This window comes from Phoxinus phoxinus (assembly GCF_949152265.1).
Source record: "Phoxinus phoxinus genome assembly, chromosome: 17".
In the NCBI taxonomy this organism is placed as follows: domain Eukaryota; kingdom Metazoa; phylum Chordata; class Actinopteri; order Cypriniformes; family Leuciscidae; genus Phoxinus; species Phoxinus phoxinus.
In genome coordinates, this window is record NC_136892.1 from 23,195,323 (window position 1) to 23,222,248 (window position 26,926).

Here is a 26,926-nt window from a genome sequence, read left to right on the forward strand (position 1 = left end):
CCCCAAAAAGCACGTCTTAAACCAGACGCTAATTTGCGCTGCTCTTGGGAGATTGCGTTGATCTTTATGGAAATGATCCGACTGCATTTGTGTTCTTTAATTTGTAGATCACGCACAGAACTTTCCACTCCCATTCCCTTTTTCTTTCTTTCCCGGTTTAATAAATCGGGTCCTTAAAATGTAAACAGGTTTTGATAGATTTGTGACATCATCAGTCACCACAGTTGTCCCCAATAGCAAAACCGGTTGCATTTTATTAAAATAAAGTATCTCTATAGATTTTAAATAATCACTTTAGACATTCTGTTGACTATAAGTAACATTGTTCTTGCATGTCAACTCACTCTTATTAGAGTATTAGTTCAGTATTAACAGACTGATAGGGGAAGGGTTAGTAGAATAAGTTGACGTACTTGCAAAGTTACTTATAGTCATTTATTGATAGACCATCACATTAAGTGTTAGCAGATATTAAGCAGATAGTCACTCTAATGAGAGTTAGTTGACCTGTAGGTGACTTGTCAACAGAATGTCTAAAGGGGACCATCGTAATAGTCGATGTTGTGTAAGAATTTTACATATGACTCCTCAACAGTTGGATTTTGACTGTGAGTGTATGTGTGTTTCTGACAGGAGGTGATGACTGTGGACGAGGAGAGCACTTCTTGTTACTGCCTGTTGGACGCTCAGTGCTGCCACCTGTTGGTGGAGAGGCCGGGGTGTTACGCTTTAGTGGGAGAGGCCCTCACACAGGCGGCTGGGAAGAGACTCCGACTGGCTGTGTTTGGAAACATGGAGCCCAACTTCCTCAACTACAGTATTCGAGTGTACTGCGTCGATGATATGCCCCATGCCTTTCAGGTGTGTAAAGACTTTTACGTTTGTTTGTTAGTGTGTGTACATTATTGATTACCACATATGTTGTCTCGGATCCTGACCCGCTAGCTAAGCCCAAAGTATACATTGTTTTTTGTACGCTCACATTTGTACTCAAAGCCTTTCAATGTATATTCAATTTGACATACACGTACACGGGCGGTCGATGCATGCGCATTATGACAACTTGTACTACCCCTCCTGAGCAATCTCTCGCCGCAAATTATAACCCATCTTTATCATATTTTAAGCTGAAGTTGTACAAATGCAGATGCTTTCTAACCTCCTCGCACAATCTCTCATCCACGTAGCCATCCATTGTTGTTGTAGCTTGCACACGTTTATGTCTCTTCTCAGAGATGGCCTTATTATTAGGAGATACACATGGGTCAGTGGATCTACCATTGGAGAAAGCGTAACGGCTAACTTGGATCATGTGTGCCTTGATAACCAATCACATTAAAGCCTTGACGTCATTGTATTTTGTTCAGTTGTGCGACAGTCGATCACTGTTTGCGGATACCATAGAAATGAATGAGAAGTGCCGTAAACTGAATGAAACCTGTCGCACAAATGTCCGTGACTTCTCTTTTAAACTGCATTTTTTTCGATGTAAACTAAAAATAGATCAATCCAAAACTAATGTTTAAAAGCAAACACGTTGAAGATTAGCCGATGGGCTGTCGATTTATTAACTGTTAAGACATAAAAAACTGCCTCTGGTCTCCTTCCCTGCTTAACACAGCGTTAGTAGGCGTTTTGGCTTTATTTAATACATATTTTTTTGCTGACCTTGCAAGCTTACAAGTGTTTTTGTGTCTTATGTTTATTCAGCATGCGCATACTAAGTACATTCACTGTACGGTGACCCTAATCTACGTGTAAAATGTAAAGTATACTTTGGGCTTAAAGAATCCAGCAAGTTAATTCAAACCAGCATGGAAATTCATTCATTCCGCTGGGTGTGTTTTCGGCATTCACAGATGTAGGCTTCTTAAATGTCATGATACATATTCCCTTCATACTGCATATGACATTAGATGGAAATCCACAGCTTATTGGATATTTGCATTCATAGGGCAGCATGTTATGGCTAGCCGTCATGCCCTGTGGGTACTCTGGTTTTACGCTCCACTGAAAGTCAGCTGGACCAATCTCATACACACACACACACACACATCTCCTGCTAACTGATAGAATGGCTTCTTAAATTACAAAGACACGGTGAGCCACTCGCATACTTCATGCGATCACTACGTGACTGAATATTTTCCGAACGCAAATTAAAAGTGATTTACATTCTGTTAGGCGTAACGTCTAGCTGCGGACACAGCTTCAGAGAAGTTTTTGTTGTGTACACACACACATAACTTACAATCTCTTCACTTTATGAAGAAAGCATAATATGTCATTTATATTTAATGTCTCACATGGATCTTTTCTTCTCGGTTACGGAGATGTGGAGATGTCTTTGTGTGGTATTGAAGCCTCAAGACATACACAAACTGAATTAGTGGTTGTATTTTTCCCCCTCTCTCCCAAACTCACACACACACAAACAAAGTACTGATGTCTGGAGTGTGTTTACGTTCAAGCTAAATTAATAACCTTCAATGTATGTTGGGATATTATAATGCCTTCATTAAAGGTGCCAGGGTTTTTACAGTTTAGTTTTGACATCACAAGCCCTGTGTTGAAGGCTGTAAAAAACTATAAGGGGCTTCCTTCTGCATTTTTCAGTTATCAGTTGAGTACCATAAATAATTATTGTAACAGGATTGACATTTTAAGATATTTTTTTCTGGCAAATGTTTCAAAACATAAAATAAAGTAAGAAAATAAAGAGACTTGCTGTCTTATTTCATGCACATTTGTCACCTGCATACTTTTTTTTGTTTGTTTGTTTAGTGTTAAAAAATAAGTGAACCAGGACTAAATGTATCATTTTATTTTTTGGTCCAGACCAAAATAACTGTGAACACGCCCTTTATGGTCACTTTTAATCAATTTAATGCATTCTTGCTGAATAATATTATTTTCTTTCTTAAAAAAACAAAAAAATGGCCCGAAATGTACCGACCTAAAACGTTTGAATGATAGTGTATGTATACAAGGGACACCAATGTATCTTGTAGAATGACCTGAATAATGTCTCAACAAAATGAGAATTAAGTGACGTGAAGAGACTCAATATATCTCAATATAAAAACAATTGAAGTCATTGAATGTCCCTTTAAAGCATGTAAATCCAGTGTGTGTGTGCGTGCGTGTGTCAGATCTCGGCTCTGTGAAGTCTTCTTTCCCAACAGGACACACTCACGAGTGACTGGTCAAAGATTGTATTTTCTCCACACCAAAGCACTCTTCCACTTTGTTTACCCAGCCGTTCACCCGGCATTTTTTCTCTTCTTTTGTACTCTTTTGTTGTCAGTGTTGTTTGCATTTCACAAAACAGCAAATGAATTCCTCCCTGGAAACTGAACGAATTCAGGCCAGGATCGATCAGCAGCCATCACAGCGAGAGACTATTTTCCTGTCTTTTGTGACGGAGAGAGAGAGAAAGCAAGATAGAGAGACCTAATGCTTTTAATGCTACTGTGCCATTGTCAACAATTCCCACAGAATAGATGCAAAGAGCACAAAATCACCCGTGCCTTTCATCAATGCTGATTCTGTCCATCCAGTGTCTCTTGCTCCTGTTCTGCATGCCATTTTGTGTGTGTGTTGCGTCTGTGCAAACAGGAAAGGTAGGCGACGTCCATTGTATTCGGCCGAGTTGGTAATTGAAGGCATTGTACCTTTAGATTTATTAGTTGTTCTGTTACCAGATTTAGTTTTGTGTGTTTTTTTTATATTTTAGACCCAGGGTGTTATTATAATTCCATTCTTGTAGATGAAAAATGCAATGCAGGCATTTCTTCGACCTGTTTGTTGGTCTAGGGGTTGGAAACGTCAGCCTCGCGTTAGATGCAGGTTTTTAATCACTTTCTGCTTCATCTTCTCGGGTTACGAAGATTAAAGGTTCCGCTAGACCCAGGAAATGGCTGTTGTGTAACGTGGGAGGGCTGTTTTTCGGCTGAATAATTTAAACGTGAGCAGTCAGTTGAGTTCTGTTCCTGTTGTTGGGTATTATATGTGTGTCAGTGCGTGTTTATGCATGAGCGTTTATATATCTGTGTTTACTCTTCCTCGCAGGAGGTGGTGTCCGTGGAGCGGGGTCGAGGCGGGCGCCTCCTGGAGGAACCCAAGACCCTGCTCTTCAGAGCGAACTCTTTCAGCCTACAGGTCTCCATCCAGGACATCCCCCAGTTCCTCTGGAGCATCAAACCTTTTACCACCTGCCAGGTGCTGTCCTCATAAATATGGATGCCAGCTCCGTATGAATATGCATGAGTTTTGTTAATATGCATATGAGCTGAATATTAATAAGATGTCAAATTCCAGTGTTCATTTGACTGGTCATATGAATATTAATACAGCTCTGTTTAAGGTAGTTTAGCCAGAGGCTTTGGTAGGAATTTAGCTGGAGATAAGGATGTCTTTTCACCCTGTTTGGTTTTAACAGGAAAGTGTGTTTTTAAAAACTATTTAAATGGACAACTGCGGTATATTACTGTTGTTTTTTCAAAGCCCCTAATCCTGAGTATTATAACTTTGGGTGCTTAATACGTTTACACTTTATATCGATAGTCCACTTTAGACATTCTACTAACTATAAGTTTGCAACTACACGTCAACTAACTGTCATTATAGTATCAGTAGACTCTTAGGTTACGGTTAGTAGAATAAATTGACATGTACTTGCACAACCCGGTCACACTAAATGCGTCTCTACAGCACGCAGTGTGTTTATCGTTCAATTTATACGCGAAAATGAGTTTTTACGTGCATATGATACGCATGGATAGGTTAGGGTAGGTTTAGTAGTGGTGTGGGATGCGTATGTATTATACGTTTGGTTAGGATTAGTGGTGTGGGGTGGGTGTGTATTACACGCATGAAGTGCGTATCAAATGCACGCGAAAACTGCGGATCGTATGCACGTACAAACCGCGTATAAATTGCACAATAAACACAATGCGTGCTATATAGACGCATTTTCATGAGATCGGGCTGACTTCCAAGAATAGTTATAGTTAGTAGAATTTCTGTTGGGGGAGCATCAAAATAAAGTGTGTAAGCAGACAGTCTAATTATACTCCAATGACGGCTAGTTGACATGTAGTTGCAAAGTTACATATAGTTAGTAGAATGTCTAAAGTGGACTCAAATCATGCAGCTTGTTGAGGAGAGGTGTGCTCAGATGCATTTCTAAGCCATTTTTGCTTACCAGAAAATAAAACAATCCCCAAAAAAGAGCCCTTCATAGAGCTTATTTTCACTTGGACAGTAGCAACACCCTATCACTACATAGCATTAGTATCATGGTGTCAGGTTGAGCACGGGAAAGCAGCACTCTCTATTTAGTTTTATTTGCTACACCAGCAGAGCTATTTGTCAGTATTTGTATTATTTTATCAAATTGTTTCTGTTTTTGGATGACACATTCTCAAGAGTGTGTTTTCCTCAATGCTGTTTACCCACCAATCCTTTCTTCGTAAAGCTTTATGACCGCAGGCACATTTTTATCCAAATCATACCCATTTTTTTTTTCATACCAGGCTGTGTTCTGGCAGGGCCGTCAGTGACATGACACTAAGTAAATTAGCTTCAGCGGCTCCAACAGCTGAATAACAATAAGGAGGAGAGGAGAGGAGGCACATATACTTCCTATTGGTTCGTACTGACATATTCACTCTTTCCTCCTTCTTCCCTATTTTGTTGCAGGAATTCTCCTTCTCTCAGGTGTGGTGTAGTAGCCAGTCTCCTCTGCAGTGTGCCTTTTCTCTGGAGCGCTACAGTCCAGCAGCCAATCAGCTCTCCTGTAAGATCAGTGTTCGGCAGGTCAAAGGTCATGAGCAGATCCTACAGGTCTACACCACCGTTGCTGAGGTTTGGAAGACAAAAACTCATACTGTATATTTAAAAAAACACAAAAATATTGACAAAGCACAATAGAATAAGATATCGTCTGGTGTTTGGAATATTGATGGTCCTTTTTTTTATATATATAGTTGACCTTTTCGAAGTGGGTAAAACCTTAAATCTGGAGGTTCTGATGCCAAAAAGCATATCATATTTATAATTGAATGCATATTTTATGTTTTTCAGCAATCAAAAATACTGAATGTGTTGATCTAAGTGCTATTATTTGTGCTTTTTACACTAGTGGGCAACTGGATTTTCTAAAAAAACTTGACAAACTGTCAACGTTTTCTTTTTTATTTAATCAAAATAACCATGCCAGATTGTTCTAGCCCAATTTAAGCCCTCTGTGAACTCTAATGTCACTGCAATACTTTTTTTCCCTCCAGAGTGAAAAAGACACAGTGCCATTCTTCACACAATCAGACTGTACCATCACCTCCCAGACGGGGTCCAGGGCCTTCAGAATCCCCCTGTCCATTCGCCAGCGAATCTGCGCGACCTTCGACACGGCGAATGCCAAGGGCAAAGACTGGCAGCTCTTAGCGCAGAAACTGCATATAGACAGGTGAGAGATTAATGCAAAAATACACAGCAGATAAACATGCTTTGTCCATAAGTACACATACGGACGGTGACACACTTGCTCAAATACAAACAAAACTGGACCTCAACATATGGAACCCCAAACATCTCATTTGCTCCATTTTCCTGTAGCACATGGCCACATTAACCATCGGCAGAGCCACAGGCAGTAACTGTAGTGCTGTAATGAGATCTCATGCATCCTGCAAGCCCCAGTTCTAGGAGAACATACATCATATCTATGATAAAACATTGGCATAGATGTGCACACCTTTAAAGGGACAGTTCACTCTTAAATGCAAATTATGTCATCAGTTACTCACCCTCATGTCATTCAAACCTGACGTGTATAACTGTGCCATATTTTGAATAGATGGGGATGTGGATAGTGAAGGACTATATTTTTATTGAATAAAAACTTGCTTCTTGGTCTGTTTGACACAAAAGTGGTGTAAGGCTCTTGTTTATGTGATTTATGAGGACACAAATTTGTGTAATGACATGTGTATTACACTGCTATTACAACTTAAACGTGGTTTATGAGGACATTTCATGAATCCTCAAAATTCAAATAGCTTTAAAAAACATAAAAAACAATGTTTTATTAAAAATTTAAAAATGCAGAATGTTTCCTGTGATGGCTAGGTTTAGGGATAGGGCAGTGTAAGGGGATAGAATATACAGTTTGTACAGTATAAAAAGCATTACGCCTATGGAATGTCCTCACAAGTATAGCAAAACAAAATTAAATAAATTGCTAAATTGCTGTTCTTTTGAACCTTCTATTTATCAAAGAATTCTGAAAAAAAAGTGGCCTGGTTTCTACAAAAATATGAAACAGCACAATAATAAGAAATGTTTTTGAGCACCAAATCAGCTTATTCGAATTTTGTGTTCCATTGAAGAAAGAAATAACAATATGCTGTGGAAGCTGGAAGTACATGAATCTATTTCAAATCGTTTTGATTGCATTCATGTATAACTGAATGCGTTTAAACATTCATTTTTCATTGAAATCCTTTCCTTATTAAATTACTTTTTCTGCTCTTTCTTTGCGATTTTGTATTTCTTTTTTAAAAACATCTAGCTTAGTCACTTTTCTTTTTCTTTTTTTCCTTTACCATGGTGATTTCAAAAATGTTTAACAAAAACATTGTGCAAAACAGCTAGACTCCGCGATCAAAATGTCCGAAAGGTTCTCGAGTTTAAAATCTCTTTCATGTTTATTCGCTTCACTGCAGCGGAGGTTGAATAAAACTTTCTTTCGTGATGTGGGTTTATTTTTGTAATATTTTCACCAGGGATAAAAAAGACGGAGTTGTTTTTGAAATGAGGATGGAAGAGTCGGACAGAAGGATTTAGGGGAATTTTCTAGCTGGTCAGAGCCCCAGGCAGTGTGTAATGAGAATGTCTCCTCCTTGTTAAGCGGATTTCTGCAATTACCTTCTGAGGATGTGCAAGCTCGTCTAAACAGTGCAGAGGGCAATTACCCAGAGAGCTGTGGTGCAGGAGCTGGTGTAGCGCAACACTGCCCCCTGTTGGAGTCCCAGTACCCACAGAAAATCAAAGAATGACAGTGTTTCCATCACCCCATCAGCGCTGCAACATATTGTTGATGGACTGGTTAATGGTGAGGTTAAATATCTTGATTGAAAGCCCAGCATGGCATGTTTTGTGACCTCCCCAGGCTGTTTAAATAGCGAGTGCTTTCTACAGCAAGACCATCATAACCAACTTGGAAGCTACGTCAGCCCACTGAATGATGGTTACTTTTTTACAATTTTAGTAATTTTTTTTACTTCCTTGACTGATATGACTCACTAAGTGGATCCAAAATCTCAATATGAGGTACTACATTTGAATTTGAATTTACTTCGCGACCGGTAAAAAAAGTATGTTTTGTGTAGTATGAGTACGTGTAGAAAAAAATTCTAACGCATTACATCCATCCGCCATGTTGTTATTGTCATGCAACCTACCAATGTCTTTCATAAATCCTCTTCCTTGGCCTCATGGGATAAAGTGTCCATTGAATGTGCACACTCCAGAATCTCAGTGGAAATAATTGGTCATCTGTATACTTTACGCCTATACTTTCGTGTTTTTCGAATGTTTTCAGACATACTATTGTTTTCACATACTATATAGTAGGGAAGTATTGAATTTCAGACACATAGATTGTTTTCTAAAATAGCATTATTGGGAGGTCAGCATGAGGTCAAAAGCAACCCAGTTACTGCATTAAATGTGGAGGTAGAAGATGGACTATGTGTGCTTCTTTAAGACACACACCTGCAAAATTGTGATTTCCTTTTCTGTGATTCAATTATGTCTCGAAGATGGGTTGATTTTCTTCAAGCAAAACTTCTTTAATATCCTTCTCGCTTTTATAAACTAATTTAACCATTTTGATATGTTGTTGGGGCACACAGGCATTACAGGATAACATTATTAAATTGAAATTTATGCAGACTGAGAATCCTTGCAATAGAGTGTAATAATTCAGTGTCTGAGCGGAATAATATCAATTTATATAACCAGACTTGTGGGTTAGAGCATTGAGAATTTAAAATAAAAACATACAGAAATACTATGCTTACTCATGCATTTAAAACCTTTAACTTATCAGCTAATTTCTTCAGCATTTCTTCATTTAGGTTAATGTTAATTGTACATTTATTAGTATAAACTGTTTTTAAAATGTTAAATGTTCATTCATAATACATTAATTATTTTATACAACTTAAAAGTAAAAGAAAATAGCATATCTAGAAATTGACATAATATTAAATGCTGTGAAAATATTGTTCATTGTTGGTTCATGAGACCTACATAAACTAATAAATATATTGAACCTTTTATTAATGTTATCAGTATTATTTGAGATTCATATTTACAGATTAATCTGATTGATGAATATGAAAAAGGTTGGATTTTATGAATCAGTGAACTTAAAATGATGTAAAACACCAATGAAAGTATATCAAATGCTTTTGCAAATACAATTGCGTTAGCATTTTACTTCTCCTCACCATACACTTCAAAATTAAGTTATTTTATATTTGTTCCTGCTTTCTCTTATAGAGGGGCCTTGTTTAGTCATTTTTATTGTTTAAATTGTATTTATTCTGTACTTCTCAGTGTTCAGATTGTGCTGTTAATCCAAGTCTGTCCTGAATTGTGTCCCCATACAGAAACCTGGGTTATTTTGCGTGCCAGACGAGCCCGTCCGCTGTCATTCTGAGTTTATGGGAAGCTCAGCACCAGGAGCGGGGCGATCTGGACTCTTTGGCCAGCGCTTTAGAGGAAATCGGCAAAGTTCAATCTAAACACTCCACCAGCGTTGACACTCTGGACCGCATCAGCAAAACCATCCCCTCCGGCGACTCTACCATAAACTGCAGCAGTGAGGAGCTAGACGCCAACCACACCTAAAAACAGTTTCCTGGGAAATGAAGACTAAAACTGTTCTTATCGGAGATAAGAGGGTTCAACGAAGGGAGAGAGGAGGCAGCACTTGAGTTTGCCCCAGCCCTGCAAAAAAGTTGTTCCTCCCTCTCCTTGACTAATAAAAACAGGGTGTTAAAGATGGGTTGTGACCAAATAAACAAGCTTCAGTGATTCACAGAAACTCACACACACACATGCACACAGTATTCCTATCAAGTACCCTTAAACGCATCAGAACAAACTGACTTCTACACTGAACCTGTCTGATGAAAATTTGCAGCTAAGGATTGTGGGTGTGCTTTCACGATCATTTGTTTCCGCAAAGGCGAACTGAGAAAGTTCGACAGCCTAAATGTTGACTTGCGACCGCAAGACCGGGGCTGCCTCGATGCTTCTGAGTGTTGAAGAATGTGTCGTCGTTTTTGTGGGACACTTTTGTTTCGCGTCTCTCCACAACGGTTGTCTGCATTTCTGAGTAACTTTCTGATTGCAAATAGATTAAAAAAAAAAAAAAAAAGATCTGTACTATTGAATACTATTAAAGCCTGTTGGATAGCAACCAGTGTAAACTGAGAGATGTACTCAAAGATAACCAAATCAAAATGTTGTTATACACCATTTACTTTTGCAGCTTATCAAAATATATAATTATTATTATTGTTATTTTGTTTTGTCTAAATGAAGAAATATAAAAGGAGAAAGCAGAAAAGGACTAATGCTTAATGAGAAAGTGTGATTTGAGGTTAGGAATATGGTAATACATTTAAAGGGACAGTTCACCTCAAAAAAATGTAAATGAAGAAAGTCATAAAAGTAGGATATCCTAAATTCTTCTAAAGCCATATGATAGCTTTACATGAGAAACAGACTGAAATATCCAGCCCCCATTCTCTATTATTATGCTAAAAAAAAAGCGACAAGTGCATTATTCAACATTTGTTTTTGTTTTATTCCTTACACAAAAGACACTGAAAGAAGTTCAAGTGAGAATGATGACAGAATTGTCATTTTTTGGTGAGCTATCCCTTTAAATGTGACCAAGCTGACTGCTGATTGGTCTAAATCCTTCTTATCAGCTGTTTCTCAAAATGACGAATGATGGACAGCTCTGTGTAAATTCATCTGATAACCCAGTAAAAATCCATCAAACATATTTTGACAGGAACCTCTGATGGTTTGATCTGAATGTAGAGAAAACGTACTCGTATCAACCGAGTGATTTCCAAATGTGATTTCTTTTTTTTCCCCCTGTTGTTTTATCTTTCCTCATACATCTAGTACCAGATTGTGACCTCATATTGGCCCGATGGAGTCAATGATGACAATAGAAAAAGCATTTTTAACACATCTCGCCTGCTGGAAACCTACAATGTGCTGACAGGTGCAGATGCATACATGAATAATGATGCATATAATCAACCTCACATGGGAACATAAAGCGTACAGTATCTGCTGCACTCTCATCTCATCCCAGGTATCACACATCACTTCATCTGAGCGAAAGATGAGCTGATAATGCCAGATTATCATAAAACTGTGAATATGTGATGAAATCGTCTGTTGCATCAGACTATAAAAAGAGATTGTGCTTTTTGATATGTGAAATTGTTAACAAAACCTTATGTGTGCTGTGTCTGAGGTGCATTAAGGAGGGAATGATAAAAAAATAAGGAAGGGAGAGATTTAAAAGAAATAAAGAGAAGAGGAACTGAGAAATGAAAAAGACATAGGAAAGACCAAGAGAGAAAAGTGAGGAGATGGAAAGTAGAAGGGATAGAAGAGGAAATGGGAAAAGGGAAGATGATCAAGAAGAGGGAAAGGAAAGAGAAGAGCAAACAGCAAGGAAAAGAAGAGGAAATGGGAAAATAGAAGGAGAGGAAAATGAAAGAGAAGAACACATGGGAAGGGGAAAAAAGAGGACATGGGAAAGGAAAAAAAGAGGGACAAGATAAAAGGGAAGAGATGAAATGGGGAAAAGGAAGAAGATTAAAAAGAAGGGCAAATGGGAAGGGAAAGAGAAGAGAAAATGAGAAACGAAAAAAGAGAAACAGGAGGAAATGTGTGAGGGGAAGGGAAGAAGAAGAACAGGAAATGGATAAAGAAGAGGAAATGGGAAAGGAAAAAAATAAGAGAAAATGGGAAAGGGAAAAGGAAAAGAGGAAGAGGGGAAATGGGAAAGGGAAGAAGATGAACAAGAAGAGTGAAAGAAAAAGGTGTAAATGATAAGGGAAAGAAGAAAGGGAAGGAAAAGAGAGGAAAAGGAAATGCAATGATGACAGTTTTAATGACATCGGTTTGCGTCCCTGTCTGAACGAACATTAACAGCACAGTAACAGACCCTGTTATAAATGCTGCTAAAGTCGAGCAGAGAGCCCTCAGGCATATGGGATGTAGAGAGAGAGAGAGAAACAAAAACGTTCTGATAGATTTATTTTATTGGGTTACAGTTATTTTCGTGATGGTACTGTATATGTTGGCTTCTGAAAGATCAGTCAGGGAAAAAAAGAAGGAAAATGCTGTTCTTTTTTTTCGAAAGAGAAAGGGTGCTAGTGCCAGTGTCATTTGAATAAATATTTATTTATTTATTGGCAATGGGGAAAACATGTCTTCATTACTCCTTTATGAATGCATTTGCACTGATCTGCATGGGAGCAGCGCAGAATCACAAGAAAGTTTTATTTTTAATGTTGAGATAAAATCAGTGTATGAAACATATCCGAATAGGCGTACCATATGGTAGGCTATCTAAAAAGGGCATGTCAAATATGGAGGATGTAAAAATATGCAGTATTCATGAAACAGGAGTAGGCGTGCAATAACCCAGATAGCAATGAGTCGGCGGACCACCGGCGGTGCTCCGGAGGCAGTAGAAGCGTCAGAATGGCGTAATCGCAAACACGTTTGCGGGCGCACCGCTGGCGGCAGCCGCTTTTTAAAAGCGGCAGCCGCCTTCCTACCGCCTTCGTTCCGCGGCCGGCCCGCAGGCCAACCGCCGTTCCGCCACCGTTATACCGAAGGCGGCCCTTCCGCGGCCCGTCGGAGGCAAGCGCTGTTTGAGCGATCTGCCGCCGCTTATTGAATATATATTTTTTATATTTATAGCATGCAGTTTTAACAAGGATAATGATTGATCAAACCAGACAAATTTACATTTGACGTTTTATTTCCACATTTCAAAGTACAGTAACTGTCATTGAAACAAAATTTGTAAGATCACTTAAATATAAATAATAAAATTATATATATATATATATATATATATATATAGACACGATAAAAAACATGCAGGTTTCCAAATAAATGTTGGTAAAAAAAAAAACAGCCTTGCCAGTAAATTATAGCACTTGCAATAATTGTTAATAATATAAAGAGGTCAGCTCTAAGATGAAAAGAATTACAGTAAACATTACAAGTAATGAGGATATTTGGTACCAAAGAAAGTGCAGGATAGCAAATAAATCAAGATATAACATCACATTTTCAAGCCATTTCTAACAATAGGATAAGTGGTAGCCTAATAATTTAGAGTAAAGCTCTGGACTAGAATATACCATTATAATGGCATTGCTGACCTGGGTCTCTAGTATCTGTGATAAACAAAACTTGACGTGTATATATACATGTATAAAATGTATATATAAAAATACTAAGGTAAAAACAGTAGTAGAAAAGACCATTATAACTACAATGCTGACCTGAGGCACAAGCATTTGCAAGCTATATTTAACAATAGAATAGTTAAGCATGGTAACAAATGAAATAAGCAGCAAATAGTATTTAAAGTAATTGAGATCCTTGGTAATGCAGGGTCAGGGGGAGAATAAAAAAAATAAAAAAATAAAGTTAGTTCCACAGTGAACAGTGTGGATTGGGTGAGTAGTCTGGCGCTTCTTGATGTTACTGACTGCAGGATAACGAAAGAGTTACAGTTGTCAGTGATGCTGGGGTGTCAGTAGTCAGCCTAGGTTTAAGGGGTTGGCTGTGGGTCCCTCTCAGCTGTGCGGCGCCTTTTTCCGCCTTCACGGTCAGATGCTCCTTTCAGGTAACGCGTAACATTAACCTGGACCGCCTCATCAGTGGCATCCTGGGTTGCCGGGTTCTTCCGGATGGCCCCTGTAGAAAATACAGATGTGTCATTCCATTTGAATGGCATAAGGCCATACACATCTACTTAAATATAAAAAAAAAATATTCAACTTACTTTGAACAATGGTCTTCAGGAACAGGTCTCTAAAACATGCTTTATCCCCTACACCAGTCCAGGTTGTATTAATGGAAAGCGGATTAGAGAATATACTCTGAAGCATTCGCCACACTGTTGTCTTTAGGTCCCTCCCACATTAGATAGCCAAAAACCGAAGCTGAAAATCCAAAAAAGTGTTACAAATTACATTTTTCTGAAGCTTCTCATAATTAAATATAAAATGTGACAGGCTGTGGATTCAGACTGTAGAATATGCAGGGTACAATCTTAATTTGAATTTTTAGATTACCCTACGGCGTTATAAACGAAAGCAGCACACTTACAAATCGTTCCTGGAGCTCTTTATCCTGCCTCAAACTATCGTCAAGCAACGCCAAATTTTCCTGGGTGTCTAGGGGGAGTAACAGATCCCCTGGCAGAGATAACTCTCCAACAGACACATTGGCACTGAAATGTTGCAGCATAGTGTCCATTTTGTGGTCCATGTGGCACAACATCGCCAAACTCTCCAAGACGTCGCAGCATTAGGGTCTGATCTGCACCTACAGGGGTTCCCGGAATAATAGAATAAAATAGTTAGTCCTGGTCCCTCAACTACTAAACTATGACATTACTATCTAGGTCTACTACATGTACAGGTGGCCCCAGTGGGAATTAAACCAACAACTACAGGTGTTGTTTGCAAGTTGTACCTGATTGCCCAGTGCGAGCAAACGTCTTCAACATTGTCCCAACTTGCTTCACCTGCTCTTGAAGTGAGCCACTGTCATCCGAAGCTACAAATTTAAAGGCATATGATAGTTTTGAACCTACATCACACACAAAAAAGTAAAATTTAAGAAGAGTGGATGTTCTCACCTACTCGTGCATTGCTTTCCCTTAGAGCTTGGTTCTCCTCCCTCAGGGCTCGGTTTTCATTCCGGAGTCTCTGGAAATCTACATAAAAAAATAAAAGGCACTATTTTCAATACTGTTAAAACACTGGCCATTAAGACATAGGCCTAGAATATACCTTCATAGCTGAAAACTTCATGGTGAACACAAGATGCCAGGGGAGTCCAAGGACCAATAACGGAGTGATTACTTTCCCCTATTGATAATCATTGACGTAAAAATATGTTCGAAGTTATTGCATACATTTAATGAATTGGACTTAAATGTAACACTTAGTTTAGCGCAAAATCCTTCTCCTTTTGGCCCAGTAACTAGACATTGTGACTAACGAAGCATTTACCTTTAAAGCCAAAACGATTGTCCAACAGTAGGTCTCATGGGTGAAGATAACCAGTTATGCTCTGGTCAAGGTATCTGCAAGAAAATGTGAACAAAGCCGCATTGTTAACGTTAGGAATATACAGTAGCTATGCTGTGGGAGACAAAACTGATCAGCCAAACGTGGAACAGTGAAATTGTTAAAAAATAAAATGTATTCATTGAGTGTACGTTAGTGATTAAAGTGAAAACAGAATTGTCCTCAAACATAAAAAGTACAGAATTAGAAATCACAATAGCCTTAAATCCAGTACAGTAACACACAGCACAACACTTGCTAGCCACTGTAGCTACACGGTGAACTGAACTAGCCGCATATTTGTTCGGACAAAAAAATAAATTAAAAACACCTATATACATCATTCTGTTTTGTTAGAAAACACCAGAAGTTAAACTTAGTCTTTCTATATGTAAAATAGTAAAATTTCTACGTGTACTAGGCTAGCAACATTGCTTAACCTCAACAAAAGTTAAAAAACAGCATGTGCTAGCTAACACTTGCTAGCACCTCTAGCTAACGTTACTGGACTAGTAGCATTGTTCAGGCAAACAAAATAATTTAAATTACCTATACATCGTTATTTTTTATAAGAAAACACCAAAAGTTAAACTTAGATGCAACTTTAAAGCTTTGGCCACCTAACGTTACTGTAGCTAGTTATATTTCTACATGTAACGTTACTAGCAACATTGCGTAAACAAGGCTGAACAAAGATGACGTTACAGATTTTAAATATATAAACTAAAAACAATGTAAACATGCTATTGCGTTACACAAAAAGGAAACATGTACTTACTTAAACGATGGTAGTCGATGACTTTGCTAGTTAGCAAACTGCAGGCTGTAACGTAGTAAATACTGACAGTAACTCGCGATTGAGCGGCGACCTTCTTCTTCTTCTTCTTCTTCTTCTTCTTCTTCTTCTTCTTCTTCTTTCCAATTTTACGGCGGTTGGCATCCAGCTTTTTGGTGCGAGCGGCGACCTGCTGCGAATGTGCTCGGGAGGGGCTAGCCTCAGTGGCTCCAGTGCGTCATCGACAGTAGGGGCGGGGCGGGGCCAGGAGCTATTTCACAAAACTATCAGCGCAGCTCTGAAGCCAGAGGAGAATTTAGAGTTTTTCCTTCCTTCAGGTCAAAACAGGGTTTTGATATTACCATGGTTGCACTTGCAAATGAATACAAATATATCAAGTAGGCCATACCTTTGGCCATGTTGCAGATGTATTTCACTGTTCACTGATTAGTCAGGCATTGGTAAAAAGTCTAACTTCATCAATTTATTCTGCTAAATTGTTCATACCATGAATGAAATATCTATTTTAAACCTAATCAGAATCAGAAAGTTATTTATTGCAAGTAAGTAAGTAACTTAAGTTTTACAAAATGAATTATTTTTGGTTTATTGGTGCATGTCTCAATTGTGCATAAATCAAAGAAATGTAAACAATTTTCACCTAAGTGCATAAAATAATTTGATATATTTTACATATAATCACTTCAGAGTTTCAACGTCATTTAAATGTAATTTCCTAAACCTTACCTTATGGAATCAAGAGTCAGGATTTAAACCCTAATGGCTTTGGAGCAAAAAAAAAAAAAAGCTATAATTTAGGCTATTATGATTTTATAATCGCTTCAAATGTGAAAAGTAGTTAAAATGCTGTCAGTTCCACTAACTCCCAACATGCGTTTGCAACATGGCTGGTCGATTTGAGAGTAGAAATCTGTATTTCAAAGCGGCTTGCCGCCAGCTGGCCGCGGTCCATTAGACGGAGGCAACCGCCAGAGAAAATGAAGCAGTCGGCCCGCCGGCTATTCGGCGGCGGCATCTCGCATAAAATGGGAGTGACGTATTCGGCGGCAAACGTTGTATCCCCGCCAGCGGGACGCACCTATAGCCGACAGCTTAGGGCCGGCGGCAAAAAGAAGCCGTGTGGATATTTTTTGCTATCTGGGAATGCACACTTTACTATCCCATAATGAGCTGAACGGATATCATATTTAAAATATTATTATTATTAATAATATTTTGAATCTATTACAAAAACGTTGAACTGCACGCTCGATGAATAAAAAAAAAGTTATATTAGTAAGGCAACTGTTTCTTGTGGCAAACTATCCCTGAATCCGATTAAAAATGTAAACGTTTATTTTCATGAATAGCGTGTGATGGTGATGTAACAAAGATGAAGTTGCATGATTTTATTGTTACATAATGTGTTATGTTTTTTTCCAACCATTATAAATGATGGACGGCAGTAGCCTACTGCGCGGTGTGCAGAACACTAGTAGGCTACTACTCCATTCATGGCCAGTGTGATGTGTGGTGATGCAGTAACAGATTATCAACAGCAGAGGACGGCAGATAGCTTGATATTTCCTCGATTTCCTCGAACCCTTTTTTAATCCAAGGCCCTCCATTGTCCACAACCATATTCGAAGGCCACGTGAATTTTCCAGCTGTTCGTGATTTACTGGAATTAAATAATTATAGATAAGGATTTTAAAATATATATTTTTAAATAATATAAATGTATACATGTTAAAATATTCTAGAAAAATGTATAGACCATGTGGGTGTTTGCAAACATCGATGACTTGTTTTGTGGGCGGAGCCTAAGTGGTGGCAGAATGACAGCTCCGCTGTAGCACTCAATGGAAGCCACTTAATAAAAACAATAAAAAGGTCATTTTAAAGTTGAAAATATAAAAAGTCAGTTCTGATTCACAAAATTAGAACTAATTTATATATTTGTTTATGTCAACTGCATTTATTTTTACACAGCATTTTACACTTGAAATGCTCTCACTTTAGATCCGTGTTGTCAAGCAGGTATTGCTTGACACAATGATGTTTACATTAAGGAAGGATGCCATTCCAGATGTTACAGGCCTCAGCCAGTGCCGACATCTCCAGCCTGGGCCTCTGACGCTCAACAAAAGTACGCACTTCCCTGGAGCTTCACACTCCCACTCAAAGTCTTAACCTAAACAATCCAGCCCTCCGGATAACACAGGGTTTGTGTGTGTAGCGATGACTGCTTTACACACACATCTCAGTCACCAGTCCCTTATAATTCCAAACACTGTTGCCAATCCCAATGGAGTCTCCACACTACAGTTTCAACTGTGTTATTGGGCAAACTGATGGTTCCTGTGAAGTTTACGTCCTCCCAGTAGAGGGAAGGTTCCGCATATGTCCTGATGAAAAACTTCCCTTTTCCTTTGTGCTTCGAGGGGCCCAAATCAGATATGGATCAAGTCACAAGACGCGACGGGGGAATAATTTAGCTACTCAAGGCCTCAGGCGCTTTCAGGAGGTTCTAGTTCGCTAAACCGCAAACATATCCACCGCACGGCACAAGTCAGTAATTACAAAACTAGCAGCTCGGTTTTAAAGAGCCGGTTCTATCCCTTTAAGCCTGTCCCGAGGTTGCACGTACTGTGGTTTAAAGGCTTTTTGGGGGTGTCCTCATTGGTTTGTGTTCATTAAATGAAGGTTTTACTGTATTCACGGTGTTGTGTGAGTGGGACGCTTTGTCCCCGCTGTTCACAGGGGCAAATGAGCCTGTGACTCGAATGAACACAGCATGTCCGCCAGATGTCAAACTCTACAGGGCAACCTCCACCCTGCTTTTTCTCACCGACTAACTGCTGGGACAACTGTTCTCACTCAAATGGATAAAAGATGACTGTCTCTTTTCCTTTTTTTTCTTTTCTCTTCTCTCTCTTACTCACTCTCTCAGGGCCGGATGAAAGGCCTCCCAAACACCCACTCCATTTGCATGCCATTCAGTCCAGAACACACAGGGAGCCTGTGTGCCGGAGAGAAGAAGGAGAGAGAGGGAAAAAAGAGATAGATGAAGAAAGAGAGGGAGGGAGGGAGCAATGCACAGAGCAAGAAAGGTCACAGCTAACTGTATAACTACAGCAATTTCAAGCAAGAGAGATAACTAGATAACGCTCAAGTACGCGGCTTTGTGTAGCGAAAGAAAGCGAGAGACAAAAAGAGGAGCCGGGGAAAGTGGAGTCATGTGAAGCTCACGAGGGCAGACCTTTCGAAAAAGGTCTGAATTGTTGTTCACTGCCTTGTTTTGCCGTTTACTTCCTTTGTAGCCTGGATACAAGCGCGCACTCTCCCTTTCTCTCCGTTTTATCACTTTTGTTTTCATGGGGAAGCGATCAGGGATCAGTTGTTTGTTAGATGCACTCAAGGAAAGTGAAAAATATTGACGGAAATAAACATGTAAAAATGCTGCAGTAAACAATGTTTATTGGTTACCATAATTAAAAATTTATAACAGATTTAATAGGACAACAATATGTAGTTTTACTGCAAAATACTGTTAAAAAATTATATTTTATTATATATATGTTTAAAAAACACCTTATAATTTAAAAAAATTCCCAAAAGTCCATAGGGTGCATCACATTTGATGTGATTGTCTTTTCTTTTCTTTTTTTGTAATAATTTATGCACAATAGTGTTTTGTTGCATATAAATTTAGGGTAACACTTTAGTTTAGGGTCCAATTCTCATGTATATTACTATAGGATATTGTTTATTAGTTCTTATAAAGCTCATATTAAAGCCGTATTCTGCATGACATTCTACATCCCTTAATAATTCCTACTAACTATTCATAAGCAGTAATTAGGAGTTTATTGATGCAAAAGTCATAGTTAATGGTTAGTTAGTGAGAATTGGACCCTAATCTAAAGTGTGACTAAATTTGGTAGGATTCCAAAAAGCAACCCTGCGCCTGCTTAGACTGTCACATTTATAGTTTAAGCAAAGCTATTTTTGATTTTAGGCTCCATTATTTCATTGCTCCGAGTTCACACATTTTCGTAACGTTTGATCATGATGGAGTAGGATTCATAAAGACATTCCTCCGGGTTACATTTCAGCATGAAGTCTGCTGCAGACAATATTCCACATCTTCAGCTATGAACTCATGGAAGAGTGCACAGCAGGGCTGAAATGGAAAAGCCAGCCATGAAGAGATGGAGGGGAGGGGGAGGGGGAGGGGGGTTCTAGATAGCACCAAAATTACAGTAAACATTTCCTGCATTGGTATATTCACTTTTTTTTTTCTTTGGATTTTGGGTTGATATGTGATCTGGACATGTTTTTGTTAGATTCATAGTTTGATATAGATACAGTATATAGCCATAGTAATATACAGTAGAATCAAATTTGCATCCAGTCAAATTTTCAGAGTCAGAACTAACCATTTTGCATTCCCCCAGTTACGATTTTTGCTTCGACTAATATGTATTGACTGTAAATCGGGATGTGCCACATTTAATGGGCATCAGTACTTCTGAGGGTGAAGCTTCAGGCACAGAGGTGGAACACAGACTGTCTTATACGGGACAGTAACTATAGCAATCATATTAGAGTCGGCATGAACACATTTAGTAATGTCATCACCTGTGTTGATGAGTACGTCTTACAAAAGACCTTGTTTGAGTGAATTAGTGTGTTTCTGGAGGTGACAGATGCATACTCTTTGTGTTTACACACACACACACACACACACACACACACACACACACACACACACATTCTCCCCAGCCGACGACAAGTCGCATGCTTTGAATTACTGTACATTTACGCCTGGTAAGAAGCCAAGGGCCAACTGCCTTAAACCGGATCAGACAACAGTCTGGATCAACTGTCTCTCTCTGTCTCATTTTCTTTTCTTCTATGTGTCTGTCAGAGCTTTTTTCATCTTTATTTGCTCACTGTCTCCTTCTGTCCTTCCCTCATTTATTATGTTCCTTTTCCCCTCTTTCTTCAACTCGTCAGGCCTGTTCTCTCTTTACATTGGCATTTAGTCCCCCGTCTGTTTTTCTTTATTCTTGTCTGTGCCACTCTTTCATTTTTCCTTCCTTTATTTTCTCTGTCTATTTCACTGAGTCATCTGTGTCAAACTGTGCTGATCTCTTTTTTTCCCCAGAATAGTTGCCTCTGTGGAATGTGAACATTTGAAATCGGCTTCTTTTAAAGGGATAGTTAAACAAACATTGATATTCTGTCATAATTTACTCATGTTGTTCCAAACTTTCTTCATCACAAATATGATATTGCACTACTGGCCCCTTTTTTCAATGCAATTACAATGAATGGGGAGCTTTCGAGCCCAAATCAGACAAATACAGTATACATTATTTTCTAATAATGTGTGTGTATATATAGGCTATATAGGCCTATACACTAACACACACACTGCATGCCGTTCAAAAGTTTTGGATCGGTAAGATTTTTTGTTTTTAAAATAAGTCTCAAAGTCTCATCTAAAAGAAGTATTTGATTTAAAAAATAAAATATTTGTTAAATATTATGACAATTTAAAATAACTGTTTTCTATTTTTAATATATTTTCAAATGTAATTTATTCCTTCGATCAAAGCAGAATTTTCTGCATCATTACTCCAGTCTTCAGTGCATGATCCCTCAGAAATCATTCTAATATGTGGATTTGATGCTTAAAAAAACATTAATTAGTATTATTATGTTGAAAACAGTTGTGTAAATTTTTTTCAAGATTATTTGATGAATAGAAAGTTCAAAAGAACAGCATTTATTTGAAATATAATATTTTATAACATTATAAATGTCTTTACTGTAACTTTTGATAAATTTAATTCATCCAAAGTATAGATTTATTTTATTTATTTCCCCCAAAAATTCAAATTAAAATCCTTACTGACCCAAACTTTTGAACGGTAGTGTTTAATGTTACAAAAGCTTTATATTTCAGATAAATTCTGTTCTTTCTGTTCTTTTGAACTTTCTATTCATCAAATAATCCTGACATATAAATGTAAATAACTGTTTTCAACATTGATAATAATGAGATGTTTCTTGAGCATCAAATCATCATATTAGAATGATTTCTGAAGGATGATGCTGAAAATTCAGCTTTGATCCCAGGAATAAATTACATGTATCCTATATAATCACATAGAAAACATCTGTTTTAAATTGTAATAATGTTTCACAATATATTGTAATATATTAGCCTATTTTTTTTATATTTTTTTTATTTTTTATCAAATAAATGCAGCCTTGGTGAGCAGAAGATACTTTTTCAAAACAACATTAAAAATCTTACCGATCCAAAACTTTTGAACGGCAGTGTAGGGCTATATGCCTAGCTAGAAGTCGCTTGAAGTAAAAAAAAAAATATATATATTAGCAGTGAAGGACAAATCTGAAAGCCGTCCGTCATTTTGACAGATTACACTGGTGATATAGTGGTATAATTTGTATTCTAACTGTAATTCTCACCCTGTTGACTTGGTGGCGAGTGCATGCGCTCTTGCTGACAATCAAGTTAATGGTCAACGCATGGCTTTTCTGAGGTAGGGCCTACCGACCGTGACATTATTTACACGTTTTTTTGGCGTCTATCTGCAGATGAAATGAAACACCGATTGAGCGATTACGTGACACGGATTTCGGTAAGTCGGACTGTATCTTTCAACATATTTTCTGATGTTTATTTCGTTCTGTAACTTTTCGCGTTGATCGCGTTCACTCGAGCTCCGCTTCGCTTGAACTCCCAGGCGCTACGGCTACAGTGACCTCTCGCGCCACAACAAAGAGCGTCAAAACGTTATTTATGGTTGGATTTTTATTTATTTATAAAATGGACAGGATTTATAATGTTAAAATTAAAGAATTTTAAAAGTAGTTACAACGCGTATTGCGATTTTGTTTGGACAAACATTCATGATGCAACCTGAAAAGTGACTGTTCAACTTTCTCTGCATAAATAAATGCGTGATTTAGCCTATATTGTCCTGTCCGTTTGTGAATAAAAATGAAAATGTGAAGAAAAAAATTAAAGCAAATTAAAATGACGGGTAGTAATAATAGATTATGCCCGAATTTTACGAGCCTGTCCATCAAAATGACCATGCGGTGTATGTAGGCCTGCCTAGGCCTAACTTATATGAGTTGGGCTCTATGCATAATTTCTAGGTGAACTATCCCTTTAAGTGTCTTTCTTTGTGATAGAGAAAGAGTGGTAAATCTTTAATCGCTGTGTGTGTGTCATCAGTGTCAGGTGACTGATCAGACCACATTTCTACTGTATGTTAGTGAGTTGAAAGTGAGTCTCCACCCATAGCCTACATGTATTCATGCCCAGATCAACAGCCAAACCGGTGATGTCACACACAAACAAACATCCTCTCTCCTGCTGTTTACTCCTCTTGTTTGAGGCCCTCCACCCCAAGTCTTGACATCATTCTGTTTTCTCTTTTCCTGTTACTCACCGTAAAACCTCCCCACTGTTATGTTTAACTAACCAACAATACAGTAGCATGTTTTTAGACATGTATTATGGTAATACTTTAAAGTACTTTGGAGTGCCATATAAATTATATGGTTCAAGAAAATGGACTAAATTTCTCCATTTCAAAGTACATGTGGACTATGGCACTGTTTTTGGATATTTACCATGTTAAAAAATATTACAATAATAGTTATATTGTGAAATATTATGAATTGTTTCCTCCCTCTATTTTTAATATATTTTAAAATGGTAAAGTATTGTGATGGCAAAGCTGAATTTTTAGCATAATTACTTCAGCCTTCAGTGTCACATGATCTTCCAGAAATCATTTTATGCTGATTTGGTGCTCAAGAAACATTTCTTATTATTATCAATGTCGTGCTGCATAATGTTTTTGTGGAAACTGCTACATCCATGATTATTTGATGAATAGAAAGTAGGAAAACAGCATTTTAATTTAAAATCCTTTGTAACAATTTAAATATCTTTACTGTTGATCAATTGTGTCCTTGCAAAATAAATATATTAACTTAATAATAATAAAAAAATACTGTCCCCAAACTTTTTAACATTCATGCATGCATTGTTAATTTATTTTATGGATGCTTCTGAAGTAACTCTGATACCATTGTGCAAAGGCCTATGATACCATACCATATCTGATACTATACCGATACCACAGTACTACTGCTTCAGCTTTTTGTAAGTGTATCTCTCATTCACCTCTCATCTTCCACGCTTCTCCTTTCCTATCATTTTCACCCACCCACATAAGCTACCCAAGTGTCTTGTGTGTGTGTGTGTGTGTGTCTTGAGGTTGACTGTGCATAGTGACCCATGTCTCATTAAAGACCTGGTCTCAGTCTTGAGCCCTCGGGGAGGGCAGACATTCAATAGCACACAAACACAAAAGGGAGAGAGAACCGAGGGAGGGAGGGTGCACAGGGGTCAAGGCCAATGAGGAGGGCTTCAGCAGTGTTTATGAGTCTGTACACTGATTCAGACAAACCACTATTGCAACACACCACCTGCTTCAGTCTTGCACATTACCAATAGGCTAATACTCTTTATGGTAATTAATTCAGAAAGGACAATTTCAAAATAGTTTACTGCGTGCGTGCGTGTGTGTGTACTCTACGATGTACTGATTACTGAAAGATTATTGGAGCATGTTTTACCAAAAAAAAAAAATACTATTTTGGTTTTCCAAATTTCAAATTGTGTTACTTGCAATTTGTATGTTCTGTGTGAAATCCTATGTTGTGAATGAGCATACTTTCTGAGGTAACATCAGTCCATTATGTAGCTTTTTTGAGGCTTTAGAAAACATTTAATCATGTCTACTAAATTAAAACTCTGACAAGCCATCCTTTAGGCAGGGGTCCTGCTGAAAGCTAAATCACAGGCTGATATTCGACATCTGGAACCGCTAAAGATTCCTCGCATATCTGAAGAAATATTACTCAGTCTTTTGCTGAAAGAATAGCTATTCTCAACGCTAGCGACTGTATTAAATTGGATGCTTAAGCTACATCCGGTAATATGGATATCATTGCATTAACAAATAATAAATAGCTTTTCAGCACAAGCACTTTTCTTCAAATGAGGGCATTTTTTTGCCCTGTTACCTTTAAAAACAAAACCCATTTTCAAACTTTATTTAGTTGACTAAATTTGAATGATTTTAATTAAATTGCCCATTAACAAAATTGCATCACAAAAAAAGTGTTCTCGAAATTTTCATCACATCTTAAATCAAAGGTTGAAATGACACAAAATGTCTCCTTTGTCTATCTGCAACTAATCTAATAACTAGCATGTTACATGTATGTATCCCAAATACATTACACACTATTAAAACATTGCATAATTTCATACACAAAATACACTGTTCACATATTTAACTTGATATTTACTGTTTTCTTTAGACGTCACTTGTACATGTATACTGAAAAGGCTATTTATTTGACTTTAGATTTTTGAAACACTAGTCTAAGTATTTGTTTGCAGATCTTTGTTAGTTATTAGCTATGACGATACAATGAATGCAGTTTTAAGTGTGGCTTAATTGTCCAAATCCTTTCCGGGGACCATAGTATTTAGATAATGACTGCAAGAATTAAATACTTGGAGAAAGAAAACCTTAAACGGTTTGAACTATAGGAAAAACTAAATTAGTTCTGTCTACTAATACTCTAATGAGAGTTAAATGTACTATAGTTACATGATAGTTGCAAAGTGACTTATAGTAGTCGAGTGTCTAAAGTGGAGCATCGAACCAAACTGAATAATGGATTCTTTTCATATTCCTTGGCTCTGTATACAGACAAAGTAGGAATTGTAGACAGCGAGCGATTGATATACTCTGCTCTTTTGCTGTAGACTGTAGAGAGAGAGAGAGTGGAAGTGCATTTGTATTCGTAAAGACAAAACACAAAGACACGGATCATAAAAGAAAGAGACAGGGAGAAAGTGATATGGGGAGCAGACTAGTGCTGGGGTCAGGAGAGCATTATCCTCCAGTGATCTGAATAGACAACGTGACACAGGAAAAATACACGCCCTTATCACCGGCAGCCATACTAAATTACCGGATTTACTCTTAGATAATACATGCCTTGTGAAGATGCATGGACCTGGCTTCTCAGGTCTTCTTTGGTCAGAATTATGGTAATAGACCAACGAGGAGTGTCGAGGAATCGCGTTCAGATGGTTTAACTATCCCTGGGAAAGCCCTTGAATTCTTTGTTTGTGTTTTTTTGCGATTGTTTTCCAGTGCTGTGGAGTTAGCATGACCTATTTTGAACCGTTTCAGGGGTTGCAAATTCCACTTCTGCAACCACAGAGCTCCGGAAAAATGAAAGGAACATTCTGTCCGAGATCATTTTCACGGTGAAAGTTTCAGACTTTCAGAAATTCAAACTTATTTACTTGTTTCTGGAAAGTTGGATAGTTCATTTACTTTTAAGAGCACATAAACGGACACTGAGAGCTTGTATAATGCAGATGACTCAATGAAATCCTTAGGGAGCCGTTAGGGTTTATTTTTAGGCCTGTGGCCGTGTCCGGCTTGTTTCTCAGTGAATTGTCGGTGTTGATGATTGTAAGAAGAGGGTAAATGAGGGGATGTGTGGACGTGAAGACTTGCTGGAACATTCTGTGGCAAAATGGAGAGGTGTTTCGGAGATATTTGACATGATG

General features: G+C 38.0%; 2 protein-coding genes and 1 long non-coding RNA gene across 5 annotated transcripts in view; 2 read left to right on the forward strand and 1 right to left on the reverse strand.

Annotated features, from left to right (window-relative positions):
- The window catches only part of unc5da (unc-5 netrin receptor Da), a 202,170-nt gene extending 191,677 nt beyond the window's left edge, over positions 1–10,493 (forward strand). Inside the window, exons 13-17 of one of the 2 annotated variants that reach the window (XM_079585194.1) lie at positions 634–861; positions 4,072–4,221; positions 5,704–5,868; positions 6,291–6,469; positions 9,681–10,493. In XM_079585194.1, coding sequence (XP_079441320.1) covers positions 634–861; positions 4,072–4,221; positions 5,704–5,868; positions 6,291–6,469; positions 9,681–9,921 — 963 coding nt within the window. In that variant the 3' untranslated portion in view covers positions 9,922–10,493. Of the gene's footprint in view, positions 1–633; positions 862–4,071; positions 4,222–5,703; positions 5,869–6,290; positions 6,470–6,618; positions 6,696–9,680 lie in introns of those variants that run through there. The other variant, XM_079585195.1, reaches the window with a different exon arrangement.
- Positions 10,494–13,226: 2,733 nt separating this feature from the next.
- LOC306984972 lies at positions 13,227–17,321 on the reverse strand. 2 transcript variants are annotated; one of them, XR_013794705.1, is made up of 8 exons: positions 16,210–17,321; positions 15,375–15,448; positions 15,153–15,230; positions 15,003–15,076; positions 14,833–14,916; positions 14,464–14,682; positions 14,138–14,297; positions 13,227–14,049 (listed from the first exon to the last, which is right to left on the reverse strand). It is a non-coding gene; the product is annotated as an uncharacterized lncRNA (long non-coding RNA). The 2 variants fall into 2 exon arrangements; XR_013794706.1 differs by having other exon boundaries at positions 14,999–15,076; positions 16,210–17,320.
- A 5,231-nt stretch (positions 17,322–22,552) lies between these two features.
- tnfrsfa (tumor necrosis factor receptor superfamily, member a) overlaps positions 22,553–26,926 on the forward strand; it is a 37,624-nt gene continuing 33,250 nt past the window's right edge. The window contains exon 1 of the mRNA XM_079586117.1: positions 22,553–22,886. Coding sequence (XP_079442243.1) covers positions 22,848–22,886 — 39 coding nt within the window. The 5' untranslated portion in view covers positions 22,553–22,847. The remainder of the gene's footprint in view (positions 22,887–26,926) is intronic.